This window comes from Echinops telfairi, unplaced genomic scaffold (assembly GCF_000313985.2).
Source record: "Echinops telfairi isolate 266 unplaced genomic scaffold, ASM31398v2 ScPeMD7_36;HRSCAF=134, whole genome shotgun sequence".
NCBI classification, from domain to species: domain Eukaryota; kingdom Metazoa; phylum Chordata; class Mammalia; order Afrosoricida; family Tenrecidae; genus Echinops; species Echinops telfairi.
The window spans coordinates 2,959,529-2,985,549 of record NW_022103934.1 but is presented as its reverse complement, the minus strand read 5'-3'; the positions used below and the strand labels follow the sequence as shown (position 1 = coordinate 2,985,549).

Genomic DNA, 26,021 nt, shown 5'->3' with positions numbered 1-26,021 from the left:
TGGCTGCTCTATTTGGGGTCATCGTCCTCAAGGCCTGGTGGGCCAGGATGTGCTCCAGTCTCTCCTCCTCCCTCGTCATCTACTCCTGTGTGCTCTGGTCAGATATATCCTTCTCCCGAAGCTGCAGATTCAGTGCCATCCTTTGAGATAAATTCTTCGGCAGTCTGTTTTCTAAAGGTCAAAACCAACCAACCAGCCAACCAGGTGCCTGGCAAATCAATCCTGACTCATGGTGACCTCATGTGTCAGGACAGATCCGTCCATTCAGAGGGTTTTTCAGCCTGTGACCATTTGGAAGCCAGTTACCAGCCATCTCTTCTGAGGCCCCTCTAAAACCAAACTCACAGCCATGGAGTCGATTATGACTCATGGCAGCGACCCTATAGGAGAGAGTGAAACTGCCTTTGTGGGTTTCTGAGATCAGAACTCATTATGTGAGTAGAGAGCCTCATCTTTCTCTTAGGGAGCATCTGGTGAATCCAAACTGCTGACTTGGCAGTTAGCAGCCCAATGCATAACCTGCTATGCCACCAGGGCTCTGGCGGCCCCTGCTGGGGGGGTTGTGTGCAATTTTCAATGAGCAGCTAAGCGCTTAACCTTCCCTTTGATCCAGGCATGGAAACCCTGTATAACTCACAGGGTCTCTAGGAGCCATGAGAGTGGAGTTTCTTTTGAGTGGATCCCAAACCTGGGTCAGAATCATCAGGCTGAAGTAAGGGTATGGTGGGTGAGCGGGGAAACCAAACCTGATGAGATGTAGTCAGTTATTGGATGAAAGAGAGAAGCAGCCGATGAAAGGTTGCCAGTCATTGGATGAAAGAGAGGAAGCCTATCTTTCCCTGGGGGATGGAGGGGGCTCATGGTGTTTGAATGGGGACTTCTGCAAGACCCAGTGAGGCATTTACATTTTCTGAAGAGACATTGGGGTAGGAAAGAGAGTCAAAGGCCTCTGGACACTCCCTTGTCTGGTCCCAGGTCAAAGCAGCTGCTCTAGGGCCCCTGGGGTTGAGGACAAAGCTGACTCTTGGCTGGAACCCCCCGACCCCACGGACAGAGGGATCAGACAGGGCATATACAGGAACTCAATTCGTGGAAACATTCATGAGCACATACTCAGTTTCTGGCTCTGTGTGTGTGTGTGTGTGTGTGTGTCTGGTTGGTGGACAGGATCAGTGAGAGACACGGAGGTCAGGGGCTTTGGAGCCAGGAGTTTCCAGCGTGGTGGAGGCAGGCTGGACCTAGCTGAGGTAGACATGGTGCTTAACAGATGAAAGGAGCCTTGGCAGCCTAGTGGACTGCACGTGGGCTGCTATTAAGGTGACCAGATTTTGACCTGGGTAAAGCGGGACACCATTGATAAAACTCATATCCTGGTGAAATAGCCACATGGCAGCTGGAAACCATATACTCTAGCTTGTCGTGCATTCTTTCCAAAAATCGGGACTTTTTAAAAACGCCACAAGACTCGGGAGAAATTGTTTAAAATCAGGACTGTCCCACCAAAAGCGGGACGTCTGGTCACCTTATGCTAGTTGCAAGGTCAGCAGTTTGAAAACACTGCCAGCAAGTCAACGATGAGTCATACTGCCCCTATAGGGCAGGGTAGGACTGCCCCTGTGAGATTCCCAGAGTTTAACGCTTTATGAGGATAGAAAACCCCGTCTTTCTCCAGAGGAGCAACTGGTGGTTTCAAACTGTGGACCTTGCCGATTGCAGCCCCAAAGGATAGCGGCACCACTAAGCCACCAGGGCTCCTCACCAGCCACTACTGGTGGGCAGGGCGGGGGGCGGGGGGGCGATGAGGCTGTATGCTCCCATCAAGATTCACAGCCTCAGAAGCCCACAGGGACAGGTCTCTGTCCATAGGGTCCGGATGAGTCGGAACGGATTCTGGCGGCGTCTGAGTTGTTTGGGGTTTGGTACTGAGTAGGTGCGTTTCACACCAGCTCCATTTCCTGCATCACCCAGGTTCTGCAGCCGGCATACGGCTAACTTCCTTTACATTCCAGTAAACTTTCCAGAAGTCCCTGGCTGGTGGACACGGTCCACAGGCGTGGCTGCTAACCCCAAGATGGGAAGTTCAAGTCCGTCAGAACCTCCTCAGATGAAAGGCGTGGCGCTCAGTGGCAGCAATTGAAGACATTCTGGAACACAGAGCCATTATGACCCATACGCTTGGTCGTTAGTTGGTGAAAGCGTCTAGAAATCTCCCCAACAGCGCTTTGGCTGACTTTTTGCGCCAGCTCTGGCTACAGAAGACTGGCAAGAATCGGATCCGGAAGGGACTGTCTCCCAGTAGACACTGGGAAGGCGGGCGGAGGCGGCTGGTCCCTAAGTGTGGGCCGGCCGAATGAACAGCAGCTTCCCGTCTGCGCCTGCGCCCGCGCCCGGCGGGGGCGTGGCCCGGGGCAGGAGGGGTCGAGGCGGGAGCCGGCCGCGGCGCGAGCGGGCGTTACTGGTCGCGCCGGGTCACGTGGGCGCGCAGGCGCAGCAGCGCGCAGCCCGCTCCCTCACACAAAGCCCGGACGCGGAGAAAATGGCGGCAGGGGTCGAAGCGGCGGCCGAGGTGGCAGCGACGGAGCCCAAAATGGAGGAGGAGAGCGGCGCGCCCGGCGTGCCGAGCGGCAACGGGGCTCCGGGTACCAAGGGGTGAGTGTCCCACCCTTTCCTACGCCGGGGCCCCTTGTGGCGCCCGGCCACAACCTCGCGGCGGCCCCGTTAGGTCTGTTGGCGGCCTTTCCCCGGCGCGGCCTCGGTCCGGCCTTTCCCGAGGGGTCCACGGAGGGCGACCAGGGAGCCGGGCAGCGTTGAAAGCGCCTCACGGCTCGTCCCCCGTTCCTTTCCTGGAGCCTCAACCCCCCCGCCCCTTCGGGCCGGTGCCGAGGCCTCGGGCCCGGTCTCCGCGCGCGACGTCGATGGCGCGGACCCTGAACCGGGGGAACCCCGGATCTGATCCCCGCTGGGCGGCCTGTTGACCTTGGGCGCGTGGCCGCCGCCACCTCCACCCCCGGGGTTGCTGGGTCTCAGTTTCCCGATCCGTGAAGTGGGGGAGGGGAGGGTGCGCGCGCAGCGCCCAGTGCACGGCGGGCCCCGGGGAACGGTAGGGGGGGTGTCGGGAAGGGCCGCGAGGCCGGGTCCCCACCCCCCCGCTTCCCGCGCCACCTCCCTGAGGTGCGCAGTCGGTATTTGTGGCGAGATGGGACCCGCTGCGAGAGTCTCCTCCATAGAAACAGACACGCCAACAGCAACGGAGGGCAAAACAAAAAAACCCCCATCACATCATTTATCTTCCGTGCTACCGGGGGACGTATTTCCATCACTGGGTGGGTGCACCCATCTGCGGACCCCGCGACGTTTTCTGCCTCTCCCGCCCCCCCGCCCCCCCCCCTTGGGATTTGAAAATTGCGCTGGTGGAGGCCACCGCTACTCCTAGTGCCCCCGGGGGAACCCGCTCCCCAAGCTCTGGAACAGAAGATTCAAAGTCGGGGCCCCACTGGCGGTGAGGGGGGGGGTTGTTCTCACGGGTCTCTTGTGAAGTGCGCTTCCGCGCCCCGCGGGGGGCTCCCCCACGATGTGGAAGACTAGGGCGCGTGTTAGTGGCTGCGTGGTAAATGCCAGCTAAATGGTTAGGCGGGAGAACATTCCAGGCCGTTCTCTCCTCCAGTAGAGAGGCAGGAGAGGAATGTAAATGGGCGTTTGTACTACTACCAGTGGGTCTCTCCATTGTACCCCAAACTGGAATCCCCGAAAAGTGAGGCTTCCTTTGGTCTCCTCAGATTGGGGGGGTTAGTGGCACATTGGGGGTGGGGGTGGGGTGCAGAGAGCAATGCCAGACCAACTTACTTTCTGTCCGGAATTTTTTGTTGAAACTTTGTGATTTCATTAGTGGAAGACAGTTTTGAATTGAAATGGGATGGTGGGGGTTTTGAGGTAATGGGGGTTTCGTTATGATTCGTGGAACACACGTGTCCCCAGGGGTTGGTAGGACAACCCCATCAGTGGCCCCCATCAGATGGGAGCATGCCCTAAAAATGGCTTATGGGTTCCCACCAGACCCAGGGGTGGGACATCTAGATGGCCACTATACATACACATACCCCCCACCCCCATCACAAAGGAGTTATTAAGGTACACTTATTTCTTATTTTGCTTTTGTTTTTGTTTTGTTTTCCCTTTCAAAGCCATTATCACCGGATGGAGAGCCACTAGGACTAGGCTGATGAGGGGTTCTGTTAGAGATTGTAGCACATGGATTCCATTTTTCAAACTTAATTTTCCACCGATTTTCAAATGGATAGCCATTGTCTGACAGATTCTATTGACAGGCATACTAATTGGAGGGTGAAAAACCTGAAGGCAAGACTAGGACAGCCCTTGATGGACTTCCTATAGCAAGTCGGTAGGACAGCATGGAATGCTCCCTGTGGGCCTCTGAGGATTACTGTGCAGTAGAAAGCCGTGTCTTCTGCCTCCTACAATAGCTGGTGGTTTTGAACTGCTGATCTTGTGGTTAGGAACCCACCACGCTGCTGAGTCAGTTGACTTGATGGCAATGAGTTTGGTGTTTTTGGATCTTCATAGGGCCTGTGGAAAACTTTTTCACATAAGCTTTTGAAGCAAAGCTCTTGAGAGGCCCATGCATATGGGGAACTAACAATTTCTTGAGGGTAGGATGATATTGCTATAGTGGTGACTGAAGTAAGCAGTATAGTGGTAGCCTCCCCTTCCCAGCCTGATTTGTTGGGAGTAGTGTCCCGTCCCCCATCCCCTCTCCCTCCAGGAGGGAGGGGAAGAGGTGGAGTGAGGCAAAGGACCTGGGTGGGCCTCTGGTGTATATATGCTTTGTGTATTTATGAAGAATCGAAGGTGTGTTGCTTAATGTAGGCAGGCTGGGGATCAGCTTGTGGGGAATGAAAGTACACTAAGGAATTTGGACTTATAGTTCCTAAGCATTTGTGAGGATCCAGAAAGTAGCAACTTGATGCCTGTTTTTTTTGTTTGTTTGTTTTTTGGAGGCCCCGTTGGGGAGCCTGTTTCTTTCCCAGGAGTGGGCAGTGATTTCAGTGAGCTTGGTCATGTCCCAGGTTGCAAGGGAGAGGTGGGTCTCTGTAGATGGGGCATCTACTTCATCCAAAGGCAACCAAGATGCAGGCTTGAGGTATGTTTAGTCTTGCATATATTTGGGGGGGGGGTGAGGGGGGGAGAATAATTTTAGAAGAATATAAATGTTGCATTATATATTTTAAAACCTGCCATTTAATTTACTCCCTCATGATTAATTTCATGACTGAATCAGAAAACAGATGGATTGGCTATTTTCAAATGAAACATCTATATTCGATAGAGATTTCTGGGGAGTCGTGTCAGTGTTACTACCTCTCTTACAATTGAGAAAAGGCCATTTAAAAGGGGAGGGGCACTCAAGTTAAAGAACTTGAGGGGATACTACAGGAGAGGCCATCTTGATGACTCCTGCTTCCACAGTATTCTTGCCATGCATGGAATAACCAGGTTTTCTGGGCTTTGCATGTTTGCTGTACTTTAAAAGTGACTGTGATAAAAGGGTTTGGAGAGGTGGGCTGGATGGAGTTAGATAAGGAGCTCTGGGTTGTTGGAATGTATACTGCCAGTTCATTCTCACCTTTCACTGTGCCCTTGATTTTTTTTCACAGCTAGGGAGATGCCAGGAATTTGGTTGTTTTTGTTCTGTGGTTTGACTTCTCAGATGGACCCTTCCATTACTGTGGTTTGCTATCATGGTTCACAGTCTGTTCTGAGTTCAGGTGTCTTCAGTTTCCCCAGCCACAGCCTTGGTTGGCTTATTTTAACACCTAACCAGGACTTGAAACCCTGAGTTATTGTGTACCCAGAGGCCCAAACTTGAAGGCATGAATCTCCATTTATAGATGAGGGGACTGAGGCCTAGCAGGGAGAAGGCAGCGCGAGGTTTGAATGCAGACATGTGACCCTGGAGATTTAGCTTTCTTTATCTCTGCGTCCTTCCTTAGAGATTGTACACTGAAAATGAAACCTAAACATGTGACTCGAGAGCCTTAGCTTTTCTTTCTCCACAGAGATTTCACGCAGGCTTTTTGCCCATGCTGGTCTTTGTTGATTCTCACAGCCTCCCTGGGAAACCACGGTGGGTGTGTGTTCTCCTGGTAGGCTGTGAAGAGCCTGAGAGGTAGCGCTTGACTCGGCACATTGGTGGGCACTAGTGCTACGAAGGCTTCCAGGAGAGGGCTGCTGCTAGGGAGCTCTTTACGTAAAGGGTGCTTCTCTGGGCGTAGGGAGTTTTATCCCTTTGGAGAAATGAGAGGAATGTTAGGGTGTTGAAGGTGCCACTTCCAACTACACTCTTCCCAGGATTGAGTGTTGTGGGAGTGCAGCTGAAGAGAGGTCAAGGCCACTGTTTGCAGAGTGAAGACAGCAGTCCTTTTGTGGAGCCCTTGGTTTGTGTGTTGTTAATTCTGATGTTTACACAAAGTATAATTCTAGGATGGCAGGGCAGTGACATGCTAAGTTAACTCATATTTTAAGAGTGGAACATAATGCCAAAGCCATATCTTAAGCACTAACTTATGGATAGGAAGGTAGCAGTGTTTTAGACTTGTCTTTAAGAGTGAAGGAGCCCTAGTGGCTCAGTGAGTTCAGTGTTGGGCTACTGGTAAGTGGTTCAAACCCACCAGCTGCTGCTCAGGAGAAAGATGAGGCTGTCTGCCTGTAGGAAGATAAACATCCTTGGAAACTAGAGGGAGCAAATTTTACTTTGACCAATAGAAATGCTATGAGTTGGAGTTTGCTCAGTGGCGTTGGGCTTGGTTTGGGGCATTAGGAGTGTGTTGTGAAATAGCAGGTTGACAGATAGATAGAGCCCGCTTTCACTGGCAATTGAGAATGCTGGCTGTGCATTTAGCTGGGGGGAGGTAGTAGAGCCTTTGTGGCTTCAGTTTCTTTAAAAGATTACATATTTGTTACTTTCTGTGGGAGTTAGAGTTGCAGTTCAACTAACATGATTAGAAACTTTAAGAACTCAGTTGAGGTGTAATTGGTAAAAATAAACTGCACATAGCTAACTAACTAAGATGCAGTCTGCTATGTTCCTGCCTGTGAGACTTAATCACAATCATGATAAAGGATGTGGAAAGTTTCCTCCTTGGCCCTCATCGCCCTTCAGACTTCTCCTTGTCCCCACTGCCTCAGCCCTTAGTCTGCTGTTCTTCAGTGGTTCTGAGCAGTGACTTTGTCCATGCACATTTGGGAATGTCTTGGAGACACTGTGACGTTCACTCAGGGCAGGCTGGTGGTGCTGGTGCTGACTGCTTGTGACTAGGGGCAGACCAATGATGATCTTTGTCCAAAGTGTTAGCTGTACTGAGGTTGAGCCAATTCTACAGCTTTGTTTCACAAGGTATCCTCACATTCGGATTCCTTAAATACTGCTCTTATGTTTCCCATAAAAGTAGCCAACAGAAACAATGATGTAATATACTAGGAGGTATGGTCAGATAATTTTGCATCTTCCCTGACAGTGTAGCGGAGCCCCTTTTTCCATGTTTTGGGTTCTTTATAGGCCTCATTTTTAACGTCTATACTATCTAAGTTTGAGATATTTAGGATAAAGCAATACTTCTAGGCTTCTAAAAGGCTTTGAGAATTGAGTGTTAGTAATCTTATGGCTAGATTTTGCCCTGAAGCATATCCTCTCACTTGTTAATTGAAGATAAGAAAATAGGAGTTGGACATAATAAAAATGAACTCTTCCAGATACCATTTCTTGAGTTAAACTTTGAGATCAATGGCTACAATTTTGGCAGGAGTGGAGTTGGCGATTATTAGATTTACAGAAAACGCAAAAGACCCTTTTTTTCATGAAGTGGATGGAGCTAATTCTGACACTTTACTTACAAGGCACTGTCCCAGGGTGCGGTACTTAACCTCAGAAGACTTTGGTTCCAGTGATGCTCTGTTCCCCACCTTGAACATAATACGAAGTGAGCTTCCTTCTTGGAGGTGATCCCTATGATATGGATTAATTCCAAACCAAACATAAACATCTGTTAGATTTGGGTCTGTTCTTTAGCCAGAATGTATGTCCTTAGGATATGGTCTGTATATTATGTTACCTGCTTTACATTTGATAACTAATAAGTAAACTGAGACATCCTAGAAAACAAAGAACCTTTACAGTGTCACCAACCATGTTGCAGAAGGTTTAAATATAAATCGTAAAGTAATCTGCGCTTTCAGAGAAGCCAGCTCTGTATTTCTGTGTGTCCTCTGGAGCTCCCAGAATGTGTATTGATCTTTGCTTTATGCATCTGTTCCGACACTTTCCTCATGACCACCTGCCGAGAGTAAGAGACTTAAGCAATGTGGGTTTCCACAGATTTGCTGTGGGACTCGGTGGGTGACCTGTGCAGTGGTATTTGCTTTGTGGTGTACAGCCAGCCTCACGAGGTCTGTTGGGAGTAGAGTAGACTTAAGTTCTCATTCGAGGAGAGTTGTAGGAATTTGGGGGATTGGTGTAGACTTAAAACTACCCCACCTGCCAACTGTGTGTGGAAGGAGGTCAGGTTCTGGCCGGTTGGTGGAGTGCAGGTCATTCCTGGAGGAGCTTGGCTTGCCTGGATTCTCTGCCTGGTGTCAGGTAGTGTATCATACCCACTAGGATGATAACTACACCTGCTCAGGGCTCAAGCCATTGCTGGGGCTCTTAGCACCCTTGTGTCTGGGTATCAGGACCTGTTTTGTTTGTTTGTTTGTTCTAAGGAGGCAACAATGTGTTCAAACAATTGTGAGGTTGACACAGGCAGGCCTGGCGGTGCTTTGTTTGGTTCTGCATAGGACGCCGACTATGGCAGCTAACAACATAGTTGCTAACTTCTTGATTTTTTTCCATGTAAATATGTTGAAAGAGAATCTCTTCCCGCTATCTAATGGTGTTTGAGCAACTCCCTCTCCCCACAGGCGACTGGAGAAAGGCCGGTCCTTAAATTGTAGAAATGTAGTCTTGTCAAACCACACTCACTGCCTTCAAGCCAATACCAACTCATACTTACCATGTAGGACATGCTCGAACTGCCCCTGTGACTTTGAGATTATAACTCTTCTTGAGAATAAAAAGTCCCAATTTTTCACTCATGGAACAACTGGTGCTTTCAAACTGCTTGTAGTGAACAGCCCAATGTGTAACCCACTGCGCCATCAGAACCTTAGTGTTGGAAGTTTTTGTTTTTGTTCTTTTCCCATTTTTGTCATGTATCAGCCTGCTCTTGAGCCTATGGGTTGGGAGTTGCTGAATTCTCACTGGTGCCCAAAGGAAACTTCTAGTCAGGTGGATGCTGGCTCTGCACTTGTTCCTGTTCAACCGTCCTGCATGCCTCCCTGAAGTTTGGGAGGCTGAGCTGGCGTGGGCAGCTGAGTGGACACTTCCCTGACAGCCCCACACCTGCCACAAGCAACCTCCTTTCGTACATTCCTACATGGTTGGACACCTGTGTTTCTGAAACTTTTAGCCTCGCTCAGAAACGAGTTTGTATTGGTAGCGCTTAGGAAAGGCATGTGAACAGGGTGGTGGCACCTGACTCAAAGGGAGAGAGTTACAGGAAGGGGCAGGCCGGAAAGGCTTCCACCCTTCTTTACCGAAGGTGGGATTGTTTGCTAAGTCTTTACCAGGATTTCTCCAGCTCCAAAGGAGTGGGGTGTATAGAGAATGGTTTTCTTTCTTCTCTACACAGCAGAAGACACTTAGTAGCTTGGACCTGTGTGCACATTATCTCTTACTTCTGTTTCATGAAAGCCTGTAACTTCCCTGGTATTAAATGGAATTAAAAGGCCTTGGGCAGGACTTGGCACCACACTTTGTCACAGCCAAGTCCAGGTGGAGGGTGGGCATACATTGCTGCCAATCTCTGCTCTGTTTGAGTGTGTCAAGCCAAAAATTCAACAGTGGTCTTTTCTATACGTCAGTGTATGTGGAATTGTAAGCCTGTTCAAGCAAATAAAATATTACCTTTCCTTTGTGCTAACACTTGGACCCTTTGTGATTCTCCCCCCCCCCTCTTTGAAATGCAGTGATGGAGAACGGCCTACTCAGAATGAGAAGAGGAAGGAGAAAGGCATGAAAAGAGGAGGCAATCGCTTTGAGCCATATGCCAACCCATCTAAGAGATATAGAGCCTTCATTACAAACATACCATTTGATGTGAAATGGCAGTCCCTTAAAGACCTGGTTAAAGAAAAAGGTAATGGTACTGGTGGCTGAGCAGGGTAAGAAGGCTGCTGTGTCGTCTTCTCTGTGGCTGCTTCTGGCCACCTGGTCAGTGGATGCTCTTCCCGTGAGAGCACATTCTCCGGGCAGACTTGAGCGCAGCCCTCCCACTGGGCCTTTTGGGTGGTCATGCCCCTGTGTGTCCCACAGGGTGATTGGTATGGCCCCTGTGTGGCCATCATGGATTTTATGACTCAATGTGGCTAGTAGGGCTTTGATCCAACTTTAGGGGAGCCTTTTTGTGTTAAGGGTATTTTCTGGAATTCTTCACAAGTAGGTGGGAGAGACTTTTTTCCTTAATTTTTTTGAAACCTTTTAAAATCTGGCAGGAAGGTAATTTTGTGGATGTCTTCCTGGGATCCAAACACGGTTGCTGGAGCTGGTGCTGTTAGGTTCTAAACTACAAAACATGAGTTTGTATTGAAGCTGTTAAGCTCCTCCATGCTCCTGCACCCACTTTCCTGGGGGCAAAACACAGGAGCAGGGCAGTTGGCGAACTCCAGATAAGGTGCCAACCTTGTCATGCTGCGGTGCCGTTAGATGTGCAGCAGTCACAGCCCGTTGTCCAAATTCTGGTCCAGGGCAGGGGCCTCGACCTCGACCTAGGCTCTGCTGCCTGTAGGTGTCCCCTTTCCTTCTGCCCTTCCGCTCTGCTTTGTCTCCCCTCCCTCCTGATTCTTGGCCCTGCTGGTGGCACTCAGAGAGGCTTTGCCCTCGTTTGGACAGAACTCTTGACAGAGAACCATTTGTTTATGCTTTAAGGTGTCCCGCTGGCCTCCCAGCAAGGGAAGCCTAGAATCACATTGCCTTCAATGGCGTCTTTTTGAAGGATGGAAAGGCACTGGTTTTCGGGATCATTCATAATTGAGCACAGATGTGAGATTGATTTGTCAAACGATTAACATTTCAGTGACAGAGATGCCACTTGGATAGGCCATTTTGGTATGTGTACAGGTGCTGCCAGCATTGATGGTTTTGAAATTCTGCACGGCCTCCTGCCATCATTGTCCCATCACTTATCTCTACCCCGACATGCAGGGCACGCTGGTCCCCAGGTCCCCCTCCCCCCGGGCAGCCTGTGGGCTGTTCCCATGCGGTGTGTCTCCAGAGGACAGGGATGGAAAACGCTTTGGTTTCAGATTGGTTCTCTGGCCTTGATCAGCCAACTCATTCCTGCCCATGCTCTTAGGGCAAGAGGGAAGTTTCTTTTTGTCTGAGGGGCGTGTCACGTGGCATCCCAGATGCAGTGTTCTTGGTTTTTGGGACTGCTGCTTCAACACAATTAGATTTTATGCACAGTACAGTTGAGTCTCATTCGAATGAGTTCTTGGAATAACCTCCAAATTTGTGTTCTCGGGATTTGGTTGAGCTGCTGAATTGCTATTTCTATTGACAACAAGGCATAGTAGTCGTTCCAAGAACCAGGAATGTGGCTTTGACAATGCACTTGTTAGCCGTTCGTAAGAGACAGCAGGCCAAATTAATTTTCCATTTTTAGGAGTGTGGGAATCAGTTTGGGCCCCTGGCTGGAGAAAATTAGTGACCTTTTTTGCTGCTTTACCACGCAGTCGTTCCCTCTGGAAGCCTTGAAGCTTCAGCTTCCACTGTGGCCATGGCGTTTCTGGATGTAGAAGCAGTTTGCCTTGGCTTCCTCTTTTGCCCAGCCTGGTGGTTTATGCCGATACTTCCAAACGGGTTCTCACAATCCCTTGGCATACTACTGCTGCAAATGCCCGGGCTCGGCCCTCTCCGAGCCTCTCTGGTGGTGTAACTTAGAATTACAGGTGTGCAGTAAATCCGGTCTTTTTAACTAACTTCACCCTATAATGTTCTTGTGAAGAGCTCCCCTGCATGGGTTAAGTCAGTTACTCTGCTCGCTAATTGTTAGCAATATTGGATTGTGGGTAAAAGGAGTTGTGGGAAATTTCATGGTTTTTGTTTTTGGATGCCTATATTCCGTATGTGAAACCTAAAAACATTCACTCCTTAAGAAGCATTCTTATTGCTTCACTGTGAACTCTAAACACATGTATTTTTGTCCACGTCTTGGTGTACCAAACATGTTAAATGACTATTTGAAATTGGAAATAGTTACTTGATGTGGCTTGCAAACATGCTGACCGGTTTTGAAGACTTGTTATCATGCTGGAAAGACTTGCAGCCAAGGCACGTGCACCCTGGATGCCTTAGTCTCGAGAGAATCCCTCACGTGAGCAAACCAGGCATTTGGTCTGCCAGAATGCGGCACTCTTGGTCTATCCTGAGTGAGATAAAGCCCTTATTCTGGTGGCATAAGACTTCGGATGAGTTGTCCTCAACCCAAAGATCTGAACTGCCTCTTCCGCTGCTGTTCTGCTTAATGGTGGTCTCTCAGACCGGCTAGCTCTGAGTTGGGAAAGCCAGCAGCTTCCCCAAAGAGACCTGTGCATGAGACTGTCGTGTGTCTCTCCTCAACTCCTGGTTTCTTTCTCATTCCTCCTCCCTCCATGTGTAGGCTCTATATCTTTCATTTGAGCGGCCAGCCGTGTCCTAGGAGGCCCTGTTAGTCATCCATAGATAATGTGCACAGGTCACTATAGCCTTTCCCTGGATAGGGCCACCTGATTGGCTTCAAGAGTCCAGTTCTTCAGTGGTGCCATCAGGAGGTCAGCGTTGCTGGTTTTAAAGAGAAGGATTGTTCTGAGCCATGCTTTGCCCTTCTCTTGTATGGCCAGGAATTTCTTTCACAGCCCTGAGCACTCAGCTGCATCCCTGCTCCCCAGCCTGCTAGCAGGGCCTGGGAAATAAAGGGCACCTCTTCTGTCCTTTGCTCTGGCTGCTTATATTTTCAGTGTGGTGTTCTTCTGGGACAGTGGTTGCAGGAGGATTGAGGCCTACTGGATGTAGAAAGAAAGAGCCAGTGGGGTAAAATTTGAGTTGGAGGTCGCTGACCAGCCTTGGTACTGTGGAAGTGACTTACATTCCATGCTCCCTCTTGTGCCGTGCGCTAGCCAGTTGACGAGACGCTCATCTGCAGGTGCTTGACTGGAATGACTGGAGACACAACAGGGTTTTTGAGCAGAATGTGATCTGGAGAGTTTAAAGTGAACTAGTGTTGGGCTGTCTTAGCTTGAGACTGGGAAGCCTGGATGAAGAGTCTTCCTGCCGCCTGGCCTAACCAGGAAAGGGACTGGGAGCGCAGGCAGGCCTGGGCGTGGGCACAGGCAGGCGCGGTGCAGCGAGAGCAGGGTGAGGAAGACAAGGAGGTCAGTGGTGGCGATTACTCACAGTCAATCCCAAGTTTAGCAGCAGTCAGTCTAATATGTGTAAGCAGAGATTTCTTTAAAGCACTTAATCCTTCTGTTACTGTTTACTGCAGCACTTGAAGTAAGTTTCAAATCCCAGCTGACCAGAAACTGAGGCCGGAGGGCAAATATAGTCCTGAGAAAGCCTCTGTGGGAGACCCATCTGCAGGGAGGGTGGGGGGCAGTTGCTCTCCCCTCCCCAGTCTTCTCAGGCCTTTCCTATTTTTTCTTGTTTGAAAAGCTGCGTGTTTGGCTTCAGTTGTCGGAGACGTGAAGGCCACCTGCTTGGTTTCCTGTGGCCTCTAATCCTTCAGAGGTGGCTATGAAGCCAGCATAGGCTGTCGTTTTGAATTATAAGTGAAATGATCATGGAACCCTCCAAACTAGAAGGCACATGTATATTCGGTGCACCAGGAAGTCTGTGTGCTTAGAGGCATGGCACTCCACCTGCTCCATCGCGCCACCACACCTCCTTCCCTTTTCACACCCTGAATTCTGCAGTGAAGTGCTGGCCTCTACCCCTGTTTTGGGGTCCATTTCAGACTTAAGCAGTAAATGGGGAAGTAAAGTGAGTACACAGTAGCTCCAGGGTAGGTGGGGGGAGTGTGAGGCTCAAACGGCCCCTTCAAGGCTAGCTGCTGCTTTGCTGCTGCTCATCTGCTTCTCCAGCTGGTGAATTTCATTCTTGAGGCAACATTTTAAATAATCTGATTAAATGTTGGCTAAAGACAGAGCGGTTTCAAATAGATAAAACATTTGAGGTTAAAAGTTCCAGGGTTTGGGGTTTTAACCTAGGTTCTTTTACCTGCAGGAGGAATTGTCTTAAACTTCATTGCACTACTTGTGAGGGTACTTGGGCAAATATTCCTCTAGGTTTTTGACTGTGGACCTAAGCCCAACCAAACCCATTGAGTCGATTCTGACTCATAGTGACCTGCCTGTCCAGGGTTTCCAAGGATGTACATTTTTGGCGGAGCAGACAGCTTCATCTTTCTGGATTTGAATGGCTATCCGTGTGGGTTAGCAGCCCAGTGTCTACCTGACAGCACCACCAGGGGACGTGGAATGCACTATTGTAGAAGAAGTGGTCTTCCTGGGACAGCCTTCACAGTTCCTGTCTCACTGGCACGTCCTTGCCTCTGGCTGCTGCTCTGCCACACTGACAGGAAGTCAAATCTCTTTCATTGCAGTTCTTTTTACTGAATAACTTACCACTGGAGAAGAAAGAAAGGAGAGATCGTTTTAAGCAAATTTTTGGTAGAGAGGATTGAAGTTGTGTTCTTCCACATAAGCCTGACTTTGTGTTAAAATGGTTATGACCCTAGGGGAAAGTTTGGTTTGGACTTGCTAGGCTTCTAGGCTACAGTAACAGCTTTTTAATAAAGTAGCTTTATGGATACAGAGTAGAAACTTTGCAAATACAGTATTTGAGTTTGGCAATAAACTAGTTCCAGCTGTCTGGATACTTAGTTGTTAGGTTTGTGCCTAGAAAATAAACCTGGACCCAGACCTCACTGATTCATTGCTACTCACACAACCGATCATCAAAGTAGAGACTAGGACTGGTGGCCTTCAAAAGGCTGCTGCTTGAAATACATGGCTTTCAACATGACCTGAGGGATGGCCACCCCTACTGGGGAATGCCGTACTTTCCATACATGGTCCCTTGGCTGTGGCCTTTTAGATAGTTTGCCCCATCGGAATAGGGACTCTGAAAATTAATCTCTTGCCCCCAACCCATCTGTGTCCTGCCTTCACTCTCTGCACCGACTTCTCACCCTCGGATTGGCTTGTGCCCAGTGCTCCTGCTCCTGTGTGGACAAGGGATCAGATTCGGCTGGCCCGACTGTCTAGGTGTGGCCTCCTGGCTTTGGCGTAGATAAATGAATAAAGAATAAACGAGGCCTTTTAAAGTGTTGGCTTCATTTAAGAAAAAAATAATAATAATTGGATCTTATGTTTAATTTCAATTCCTTACTATATTGATGTTAAAGTTCCCCTAATTGTAGTGTCTGTTGAAGAAAGGAGTGGGCAGGAGTAGGCAGGAGTGGATTCTTCCCCGTATACTGCTAAGCCAAATTTGAAGACTCCGAGGGAGATGGCTTTCACTGCAAAATCATCCTTCACACAATAAACCTGTGACTCAAAGTCCTCCTTTGCCTCTGGAGCATCTGTTTCAAGCTGGTTTGCTCCCTGTTAGCAGTCTGAGGTTATATTTTCTGTACCATCGTCAGGTCCAACGGCCATTTGGACAGTGATGTTTGTGATGAGCTCTGAAATTGGTTAGGGTCGTTGTGCACTGGCAATCCAAACCTTGAGGAAAACCTGTCGGTCGAGTCTGTTAGTTCAATGGTCCAGTTTCCAGTCCCAGGTCGACTGTAACTGTGTGAGTTTGCTTGACTATCTGAGATGCAAATTGGGCCCTAAATGTTGATTTGTGTGCCCTTTCGTGGCGAGGCAACAAGAAGGAGGCCTAGCTGGAGCCATGGGAGCAAATCCAGGTGTGTTTCCAAATAGGAGGCGAGCACTGATCATTGTGGGCCGAGGGTGGGATGGGGAGAGGAGGATAGGCGTGCAGGGCCAACATCAGAATCTCAGGAGTCCAGTGCAGAAGCAAAATGCTGGGGCCTTTTGTGGAGAAATATTTCAAGATGACAAAAGAATGAGCACGGGTCCGTGTGCTAGTACAGGTTGCACACCCACGAAGCCATCCTGGCTCTGCCTCCCAGTACACGTGTACTCACTTAGGGGCCTATCCACACACAAGCACATCCTTGTGTTTCAGTATTTGAGCTCAGTTTAGTGACCTGGCAGCTAGTACACAGTGGACCTGCATTTACCAGGACGCCTGTGTGTAACCGTCCTTCCCGTCCCCAGGAGGGTGAAGCCTGCAGATGCCTTTCCTGTAGATTTAGATTGCCTCTCGTCCTGCAGGAGTCTTCCAGACAGGGAAGCTGACTTGGACCTCTGTGCAGTGGCTTGTTGTGGGAGGAAAATCCTGGAGCTCTTGTTCATGAGTTTGCCCCTCCTTTTACTGCACACCTGTAATGCCTAGTCTGGTGGTTTAGAGAATATGGAGTGTTTCTGGGCTTTCTTATAAGGCAGAGGCTCCATACAAGGTTGCTGATGATTGTTCTAAATTCCCATTGTTTTCTTGGCTTTTCTCCCTTGGTTTATGTGTCGTCTGGAAACTGATTTGTAGTTGGTGAGGTAACATACGTGGAGCTCTTAATGGACGCTGAAGGAAAGTCAAGGGTAAGTCTTTGAGAGATTTCTTCTGTGGATTTACTACATGACAAATGTAACTGTATGGTGGCGTGGAATCGAATGCAATCAGGAAGGCAGTGAGTGCTCATGTTAGAGCAGACATGTTTGATTTTGCCCAACATCTGAGTGGGGTGGGAGGGGACCTGCAAGGGGAGTCCGGCTTTTCCAAATGGCTGGCCAAATAGCTTTTTGGTATTCTGTTTGGATGCCCAATTTGGATAACCGGGGCCCAATAGTAGCATTGTCTCTTTGTTAATAGAGGAATTGGCTGTGTGTGAATTATGCATGGAATTCTAGCGGTGGTATATTAATGTAAAACGTGTGTTCTTGTCTAGAAAATGTCACTCTTGGTTGTTTGCTGAATTTGAAAGTTGTGTGACCCAAAGATTCCGAAAAATTGCCTTTGAGCCAGTAAATTGTAAACCAAACATTTCAAATGTTTACAATTGGCAGAGTTTAAAGTGAACATCAACGATTTTCTGTCGCGCAATAGAATGGCTTAGACTAAGTGAACAGGGTGACCTGACCTCATGGCAGGAATGGATGTTCAGAGGAGTAGGATCCGGTAAGAAGCTGACTGAGGACAGGGGAGCAGATTTAAAGTTGGTGCGATTTCTCGGAGAGCCTGAATTCAGGTCTGCTTACTAGACCTTTAGAAGCTGCAGTGTAAGGCTGGTGATGGGCAGGACGTGGGCCATTCTTAAGGAGCCAGCTTCTTATCAGTGTTGAGTGCTAGGCAAGACACTGGTCAGCTTCCCCTTAGAAAGGTGAATTCAAAACAAAACCAAGATTAATTACAAAAACTAACCTTGTTACGTAAATCACTTTTAAAATTTGTAACTCGTTGATATTTACGGTTTCTTTTCTTTTTTCCCCCCTTTTCTTGCTGTTCTGACTGGTCTGTGGCGTCACCCAAAGGGATGTGCGTAAGTATCATCTAGTTATTTCTTGATGGTTGAAGTTTCGAAAGGAGAGGACTGTTTTCACTCATTTCTTGTCTCTCCACAGTGTTGTTGAATTCAAGATGGAAGAGAGCATGAAAAAAGCTGCTGAAGTTCTAAACAAGCATAGTCTGAGTGGAAGACCGCTGAAGGTCAAAGAAGTAAGGCATTGCCCCGTGTTGCATTGAGTCCCCTCTGATCGCCGTACTCGTCCTGTGGGTCTCACGAGGATCTGCAGCAGGGCTGAGTGTTGAAACTGACATTCTGCCTCACATTTGGGATTTGTCTCAGCCGCTGGCCTAGTTTTCTCAGACAGCCTAATTATTGATTGGTTTATGCAAATGAGGGACCCAGCCCGTACCAGTTGCTGAGGGGTTGATTCAGACCCATGACAAGCGCAAAATGTCCGAGCAGAGCTATCTTATCTAAAGTAGGGAGCCAGACTTTTCTTCCAAGCAATTTCGGGGTGGCCCTGAACCTCTCCCTTTGACACCACCCAGTGATTCTGCACCCACAACTTAAATGGGCCCACGGCTTAACCTTTGGCCAATGTTTATCTTTTTAAAAGTGAGCTTGTGGTTACTCAAATTCTCTCGCCTACATAATCCAAGTATCTTTCACTTATCAGGAAGACGGGTTTGGGGCAATAAACTCTCTCGGCCTGTTTTTGCCTCGTTTTACTTGGGAGGAAGAGCAGTCTATTCAGAGCTAAGGGAGGAGGGAGTGGGCCATGCAGGTCTTCTGTGTATTGATGGCCTTGGTGAAGGACAGAGCTTTGCTAGCATCCAACTGATTTTTCTCCTCTGACAAAACTAGGAGGGTGTGGGCCCCTTTATGATTTAGAACTGTTCAAAGATTTTGAAAAATCATTCATGAATTAGACAGATGATAAATTAATACATTGCTGAGAGTCGACCCTATCAAAGCCCCTGTTGATAGCATTTCAGTTGGCAGTTGTGTATTCCCTGGTACTCTTCGTAGGCTCTTAGCTTAGTTCATTTGGGTTTTTGTGAGTAGCCCTTACTGTGCAAATCTGGCTTTTCTGGTGCTCCTGGCTCTGTTAAATGCCAAACTTTTGTGCTTGTTTTAGGACCCTGATGGTGAACATGCCAGGAGAGCAATGCAAAAGGTGATGGCTACGACCGGTGGGATGGGTATGGGACCTGGTGGCCCAGGAATGATTAATATCCCACCCAGTATCCTAAATAATCCTAACATCCCAAATGAGATTATCCATGCATTACAGGCCGGAAGACTCGGAAGCACAGTATTTGTAGCAAATGTAAGTACATGGCAACATTGTCTAAAGTAGTGGGAAGGGAATGGGGGGAGGTGCTTGGACCTTTGAAAAGAAATGCTCCACAGCAGGGTTGCGGGCTCCCTTGTTGGACTATTTCACATCTAGCCTTTGTGGGTGTTTTCTTAGTTAGGCTTACAGCCGGGGCTCACCAGCTTGTGACTGTGGGTCTCTGCTCCTTGAGCTTTACCCGGGTTCAGAAAGGCAGCCGCTAGGTCTGCACGTTCTGTGGGCTGGTTTTGTGCCTTGTAGGCTCTGAGTAAGAGTACGTGAGCCTGTGTCTGGGTATTTTAAAAAGAAAATGGGGCAGGGCAGACAAAAAGCATCTCTTGGGGGCCTCTTTTTTTCATGTTCAGAAAATGCACAGTAATTTTAGAAATATAAGAAGACTGTACCTAAAGTGGCACAGCTTCCAAAATGCCAATGCAGTTGCTTGGTTTCTGTGGCTTGTCTAATGCAGCATGCCTCTCCTGTAGTAGAAAGGGATTTTTCTGGCGACTTCTACAGTGAGGTGTTTCCCCCTTTCTCTCCCTCATTTAGCTGGATTATAAAGTTGGCTGGAAGAAGCTGAAGGAAGTATTTAGTATGGCTGGTGTGGTGGTCCGAGCAGACATTCTTGAAGATAAAGATGGGAAAAGTCGTGGAATAGGCACTGTGACTTTTGAACAGTCCATCGAAGCTGTGCAAGCCATTTGTATCCTTTCCCAGCCCCTCAGCGCAGCGTGGCTGGGCTGCTGTTTTAGTCAGCAGCCCAGGTTTGAGAGGCAGAGACGGTGTCCCGAGTGAACCTCCATCCTCTATGTGATGAGCCCAGGGAGGGTGGCACGGCGTGATGGGAGCGTGAAAGCTCTCTAGGGGATGTGGTTCAACTGTGTCAGCAGAGGCAAGGATACAAAATAGGCTGTGGCCTTCACTTCTTGAGTGTCATCATTTTGGGGAATTGCACATTTGAAGTGGGGATTCCAGACGAGAGGGAAATGTCATTATTTCAGACGGAAATCCTAGAGGCCCTTTGTCTCTGGTGGGTAGTGTCATTCTGGAAGAGGTGCCCCCACTCCCTAGCAGTTCTCCTTGCCCAGGCTGCTTAGCCCACATGGATGCATTGTATGCCTGTTCATGATGGTGAGTCCTACCCTTGAACATGGTGGTAAACTCTGAAAGACCCCAAGTAGTGAAGCCGAAACCGGCAACCTGCATCCTTCCAAAACTGGCCTAGTCTGAAGTTTGCTCTGCTGCTTAACAGAGAGGTGGTGTTACAGCAAAGCTCACAGTGGGAAGAACTGCCTCTCTCTATGAAGTTCTCTCTCCTTTTGGATGTTTTCAGTGACAAAAAAGAGCCTTAATGAAAATAACCAGCCATGTTTAATGGTCAACTGCTGTTTGATAGACCGATGCATGTGAAAATGGTAAGTGAAAGGATTTCTTCCTATTGAGTCAATTTAGCAGAGGCGAGATTATGAAGAGTGCCACCTCGCCCATGCAGTCCGCTTGGCCCAGTGATGTTCAGTTGGCAGTGGGGTGGTATTCAAACCTGTGGTTGAGCACCCTCAGCTCTTGCTTCCTCAGAGAGGTTTTTCTCCAGGCATGGTCAGGCTGCCACCACGCGCGTTGCTTTAGCCAGTGGGACATTGACGGGGTGGCTGTGTTCCTGAGTTTCCAGTGTCTGGGGTGTGAGGATTGCTTGTAAACGTGATGAAACCTGGGATTCGCGCAGCCTTTGAAGGGCTGCTGGCGTGCTTCAGTCTCCAATGTTAGGCCTGCCGTTTGTGCCAGAGTCCTTCTCAAGCATGGCTGGCATATGCTGGGGGTGGGCCCCCAAGGACGGTCAATTCAGGAAAGAGAAAACAAGCAGGGGAAGTCCTCGTTTTGTTTATAACTTGAACATTGGAGAATAGATCCACGTGGCTCAGAAGCCGGAGTGGGGACAGATGCAGAAGTGTGTGACCCACACTCTTCTTGCGCCTATACACCCCATCCCACCCTACCCTACCCTACCGGCCCCCAGTAACTTGAATGTGTCGTCTTCTTATCCACACCCTTCGCACAGAAGGTAGCCACTACACTCTCTCAGTGCCTTGGACCTGGCTAGGCCTTCTCATACTGAACCACTTGTCAGTTAAGCAGCCCGGACCCCCACCGGACCCTCTGTAGGAGGAAGACCTGGGGATCTGTAAAGATTGGCACCTGGACAGTCTTGTGGGGCTGTTCTGGGCTGTTCCATCACATGGGGCACCATGAGCCGCCCGTGGTGGGCTCGGTGGCACTCACTAGAGCCTCTCTGTCAGTGGGCTGTGCTGGCAGGTGCCGGCACGGCAAGGCTAACTAAGGCGACTGCTGAGACTGTTTCTCTCCCTCAGGACGAAAGGGCCTTGCCCAAGGCCGACTTTTTCCCTCCGGAGCGCCCTCAGCAGCTGCCCCGTAAGTGTTGAGTTGTTAGGGCTTCGCGTTTGATGTTGATTTACATGAACAGGAAGAGTGCGCTACAAAGACGCATCCACTTGTGCCGTGGGCGTTCAGCTGTTGATTCTCTTGAGCAGCAAAGGTTTTGAGGAAAAGGAAAGCCCAAGGTGCTTTTCCATTATGCTCTCAGGGTGAGGAAGATGCTGTGGGAAAGGTCCAGATGATTGGTGACAGGCGACTAATTGTGTGGGCCACTGCCCTACAGTGGAACACCGCTTCCCACCCCCTTTAAAAAAAAAAATCTGTCAGGACCTGGGTGTTAATGTCCATTGCTACCCGAGGGAACCTTGGCAGCATCATGTTGAGGGACACAGAGTTTGTTTGTTTGTCTCTGTCCTATCCACAATGGAGGGAAGAGAGCACAAGTCCGGGGTGGGGCAGTGGTGGTGGAGAGTAACTGCACCCCAATACGGGGTTTCTCCTGTGCAAGGTGAAGATGTTCTGGACTGTTTCATGGTGGTTACACAGTTCTGAAAACCGCTGATGTGTACTTTTAATGACAGGCAAGTTGTATCAGTGACAGAAATTTCATAAGAGAAAGTTTTTTTATTTAGGCAACAACCTGTCTTGTGACAGGGAAGACTGATTGGTCTCCACACAGGTGTAAGTGGTGTTTGAGTAACATCCTAGGCACTCCACAGGTGGGGCGGGGGAGGTACGGCTCCCACCAGTCCAGGTGGGTCACTCCCAAGGAGAGACCGACAGTGCCTCTGGTCTGAGGTGCTCAGGCCCAGGACCTCTCAGAAATGGCGTCTCCACTGCTTGTGCGCTGTAGGACTGTAGAGGCCCTAAGGAACTTTTGAGGGCAAGTGTTGCATGCTAGCACAATTTCCAGAAGGGCTACACTAATTCCTGTCACACTCTTCCCAAGTAAAGTGTCAGTGGCCTCGAGGCAGGGTACTGTTCCTGTTGACTTTGGTGCGTCCAGCAGGTGACGGCTGCCTGGTCTGAAGTGGCCTCTAGGGAGTCACTTAGTCATTGACTTGGAGGCCTTTGGGGAAGAGGTAACCGTGACAATCTCATGTTGCCAGTTCTAAGCGGTTAAAAACAGTGGCTGAGTAAGGAAATTTCTGGAAGCTGGTGGCAAGGTGTTTTCTTTCTCATTTTTAATGAACTTTCAGAACTCTGCTCCCATTTCTCTTCTCCCTTTGCTCCTCAGACCTACTTGCTCAGAACACTGCAAGTGCCAAGACCTTGTTAGCTGTTGGCATCGAGGGAGCCCTCGCTATGTCTCTTGGGCTCCGGTTCCTGTTTGGGGGGCTTGTGGGTAGTGTGGGCCCTTGGGTTGGGGAGCTTTCTGGGCAGGAAGATTCATTTTCTAGCAATACTAACTTCACTGTCATTAAAACCCCCACAGCAAATTCAGGAGTGGGATGTTCAGAGGGTGTTAATTGGCTGGAGACGGCATTTTGTTTCTTACAGGAGAGAAGTCCTTTGGACTTCCAGTTGGGAGGTAGGCATATTTGTGTCGTTTGCCACGATGGGGTTGATACTGTGAGTCATCCCCCTTTTGGATCAGGCATTCCTTGGTCCGTGATTTAGGGAAACAAAATGGGCGCTCGGTACCTCCTATTTGGGCTGTTTGTGGGTTCTCGTGTCACTTGAAGGTGAGCTGGGGTGTGTTTGTTTTGAATGCTCAATCTTTTAAATAAATATATGCCACAAATTTCTACTTGTGATTGTTGCATGTTTTTAAAGAAAGTTAATGCCTTCAAAACTAGAGTGTGAGGGCTGCCAGGCCAATGTGCACCATTTCTTTTGTTTTGAGGTTGAGGATTTGTGAGGAAGGGGTTTTATCCTCTGGGCTTTTTTCTTGCAGATGGACTTGGTGGTATTGGTATGGGCTTAGGACCTGGAGGGCAGCCCATTGATGCCAATCACCTGAACAAAGGCATCGGCATGGGAAACATAGGCCCTGCAGGTGAGAATTGTACTGCTGCTGATGGAAGATGGACACGAGATGGGGTTATAGTTATTATTACAGTTATTTATTGGGATAACGGCATTTCGTTGTTCTATTGAACAATTCATTGGGACAAAATCTCTTAGTCAACTCTGCTTCCTTTTGATAAAGGGCACTGTTTTGTATTTATGCCGAGTCAAACCTTTTTTTCCAAAGCCATTCTGCCTTTGGGTTTTTAATCCTCACGACACCCTCTGAGCTGAGATAGGGATAGCTCCGCCGACAGTGAAAAGAGGTGAGCCAGAGAGCTGGTCTTTGCTCAAGGTCACACTGCCTGGTAGTGCCGGTCTAGGATCACCGAATGCCCTGGTCTTTTTCCGTATCGGGACCCCCCCACCCCCATTGGTTTTTACTCTGTTTTGAGGTGGGCACTTTCCCTAAATAGGGAAAGCTGTGGCTGTAAGCTTTTCAGAAGCTTCCTTCTTTCTCTTTGAGCATTGTGTGGCGTGTGGACAGGCAGCCCCACCGTTGCCCCGTTGTATCCTGCCATCCTTGGCTGCCAGCTTTGGGGCTGGTTCATGTCCCTGTGGGCTGCCACCTCAGATGGGCTCCCCACTTGCCTGATGGCACCACGGGATCTCAGCCTAGTTAGCAAGCCTGGTGAGAGGGCGGCCTCTGTGCCTTTATTTAACTCTGAGGACTGTATTTTGGAAAGGGATATCCTGAACAAGCTTCTAAAGGGAAATGTGTACAAGTCTATGCCCAAGTCTATTTCACCACCTGTGCTTACAAAGCCCCTCCTAACAAGGTCATTGTACACCTGGTGCAGACCCTCCAGGCTAGGAGGTAGCACTGCCGGCCCTGGTTTTCCTTGGACTCTCGTCCCTTGACAGTTGAAATTCTAAAGTTTTTTTCTATTCAAAATGCCATTGGGGATATTTTTTGTTTATTTATTGGCTTGGAATTTCTTGTGCATTTAAGTTCGACCATTTCCGGCTTTTTCGTAATTTTAGTTTGCATTGATTTTTGTTTTTAAGGAATGGGAATGGAAGGCATAGGATTTGGAATAAATAAAATGGGAGGTAAGAAATTTAAACTGAAGTCCAAATGTAATTGCTTTTAGGTGTGGCTCCCCCCCCCCTCCCTTTCTTTTTATCTCTTAAGCCCTGCATGAAATGCCGACTGGTTTTTCACGTCACTGTAGTCTGGAAGTTGCTTCCCCACCCCCCACCTCTTGATCCCTCTAGCAGGCGTCGTGGCTCCTGGCCAGACCACAATGACAGCTCTGTGACCTTGGGCAGACCCTTCTCTCTGGACGCCGCTCTGCTTGTCTGTTCACTGAGGGGCTGGAGCAGATGGGCTTTGTACAGCTGGCGAGGGGCTGATGTCAGGGCCGCAGCATTCTGTTTCCCAAAAGCCCTGAACCTGGCAGGCTCCTGTCAGCAGGTGCCCACTGGAGCACCTGAGCCACCCACCTGGCTGCCGCGCTGGGAGTACCCTAACCCGCTGACTTCTGTTGCAGGCATGGAGGGCCCCTTTGGTGGGGGCATGGAGAACATGGGCCGGTTCGGATCTGGCATGAACATGGGAAGAATAAACGGTAAGCTTCTGCTGCCTCCACGCTTACATCATGCCCTGACATCACCCTCCCACTCCCCCCTGGCTGGCTCTTGGTTTCTGGCAGACCTTGTAGGCTGCAGGCCCACTTCCACCAGCCAGGCTTGTGACTGTCATTGTCAGCCCTCAGCATGTGTCTCCAAAGCCAGCCATCAAGGAATGAAAGTGGGCCCTTTTGGTCAAGAAACTTCAGATGGTCAGGCTTCAGGTCTCTCCAGGGCTGTTGGCAACCTTGTGTCTGCTGAAAGGGGCTCCCATTTCTCTGGAAGTTTTTATGTCTGTGTCTCCCCAGGGGGCTGAGGGTTTGGCCATTGACTCTTTGGCTCTCGGTGTGGGCAGAGATACTAACAATAAGCTCACTGCCATTGAGTCAGTTTCAACTCCCAAGTGACCCCGAGGGCAGAGGAAGAGAACCTGCTCCCTGAGGCTTCTGAGGCTGTTAACTTCCTGGGAGCAGAACTGCCTTGTCTTCCATGCAGCAGCTGGTGGTTTTGAACAGCTGACCGTGTGGGTTTAGCAGCCCAATGTCTAACACCATGAGGGGTCTTTGAAATTTGGACTGTGTGCCTTATGTAAGATTTAAAACCAAACTGGCCATTGAGTCATTTCTGACTCAACTCTATGGGACGGGGTAGCACAATTCCTATGGGGTTCTGAGACTAACGCTTTACGGAAGCAGACAGCCTCATCTTTCTCTTGAGGAGCAAGTTGGTTTTGAACTGCTGGACTTGTGGTTGGCAGCATTCGTTATGTAGGATTTACATGATACAGGTCCTAGCGCCCTCCCTGCTGGAACCACGTATCTGTAGGTACTGTTAGTCTTTTGTTGGAAACAGGCAAAGCCTCGGGCCAGTAAGTAGTGGTGCTGGGATTTGAACCAGGCTATTGAGCCTAGGTTTGCAACTTATTAAACTTCTTTGGTCTACCACCCCTTTTTCAGGGAGGGAAAAAATGCGCACCAACCCCATCCACGTGCGCG

The 26,021-nt window shown here is 49.2% G+C and overlaps 1 protein-coding gene across 8 annotated transcripts in view; it reads left to right on the top strand.

Moving 5' to 3' along the window:
- Nucleotides 1-2,509: 2,509 nt before the first annotated feature.
- Nucleotides 2,510-26,021, top strand: part of HNRNPM (heterogeneous nuclear ribonucleoprotein M) — a 31,814-nt gene continuing 8,302 nt past the window's right edge. For 2 of the 8 annotated variants that reach the window (XM_045290365.1, XM_045290362.1), the window contains exons 1-12: nt 2,510-2,649; nt 10,078-10,247; nt 16,760-16,812; nt 17,743-17,750; nt 17,833-17,926; nt 18,856-19,047; nt 19,603-19,756; nt 20,419-20,468; nt 21,420-21,480; nt 23,342-23,443; nt 24,463-24,507; nt 24,948-25,025. In XM_045290365.1, the coding sequence (XP_045146300.1) occupies nt 2,537-2,649; nt 10,078-10,247; nt 16,760-16,812; nt 17,743-17,750; nt 17,833-17,926; nt 18,856-19,047; nt 19,603-19,756; nt 20,419-20,468; nt 21,420-21,480; nt 23,342-23,443; nt 24,463-24,507; nt 24,948-25,025 (1,120 nt within the window). In that variant the 5' untranslated portion in view covers nt 2,510-2,536. Of the gene's footprint in view, nt 2,650-10,077; nt 10,248-16,759; nt 16,813-17,742; nt 17,751-17,832; nt 17,927-18,855; nt 19,048-19,602; nt 19,757-20,418; nt 20,469-21,419; nt 21,481-23,341; nt 23,444-24,462; nt 24,508-24,947; nt 25,026-26,021 lie in introns of those variants that run through there. The other 6 variants (XM_045290364.1, XM_004717337.3, XM_004717336.3 and 3 more) reach the window with 6 other exon arrangements.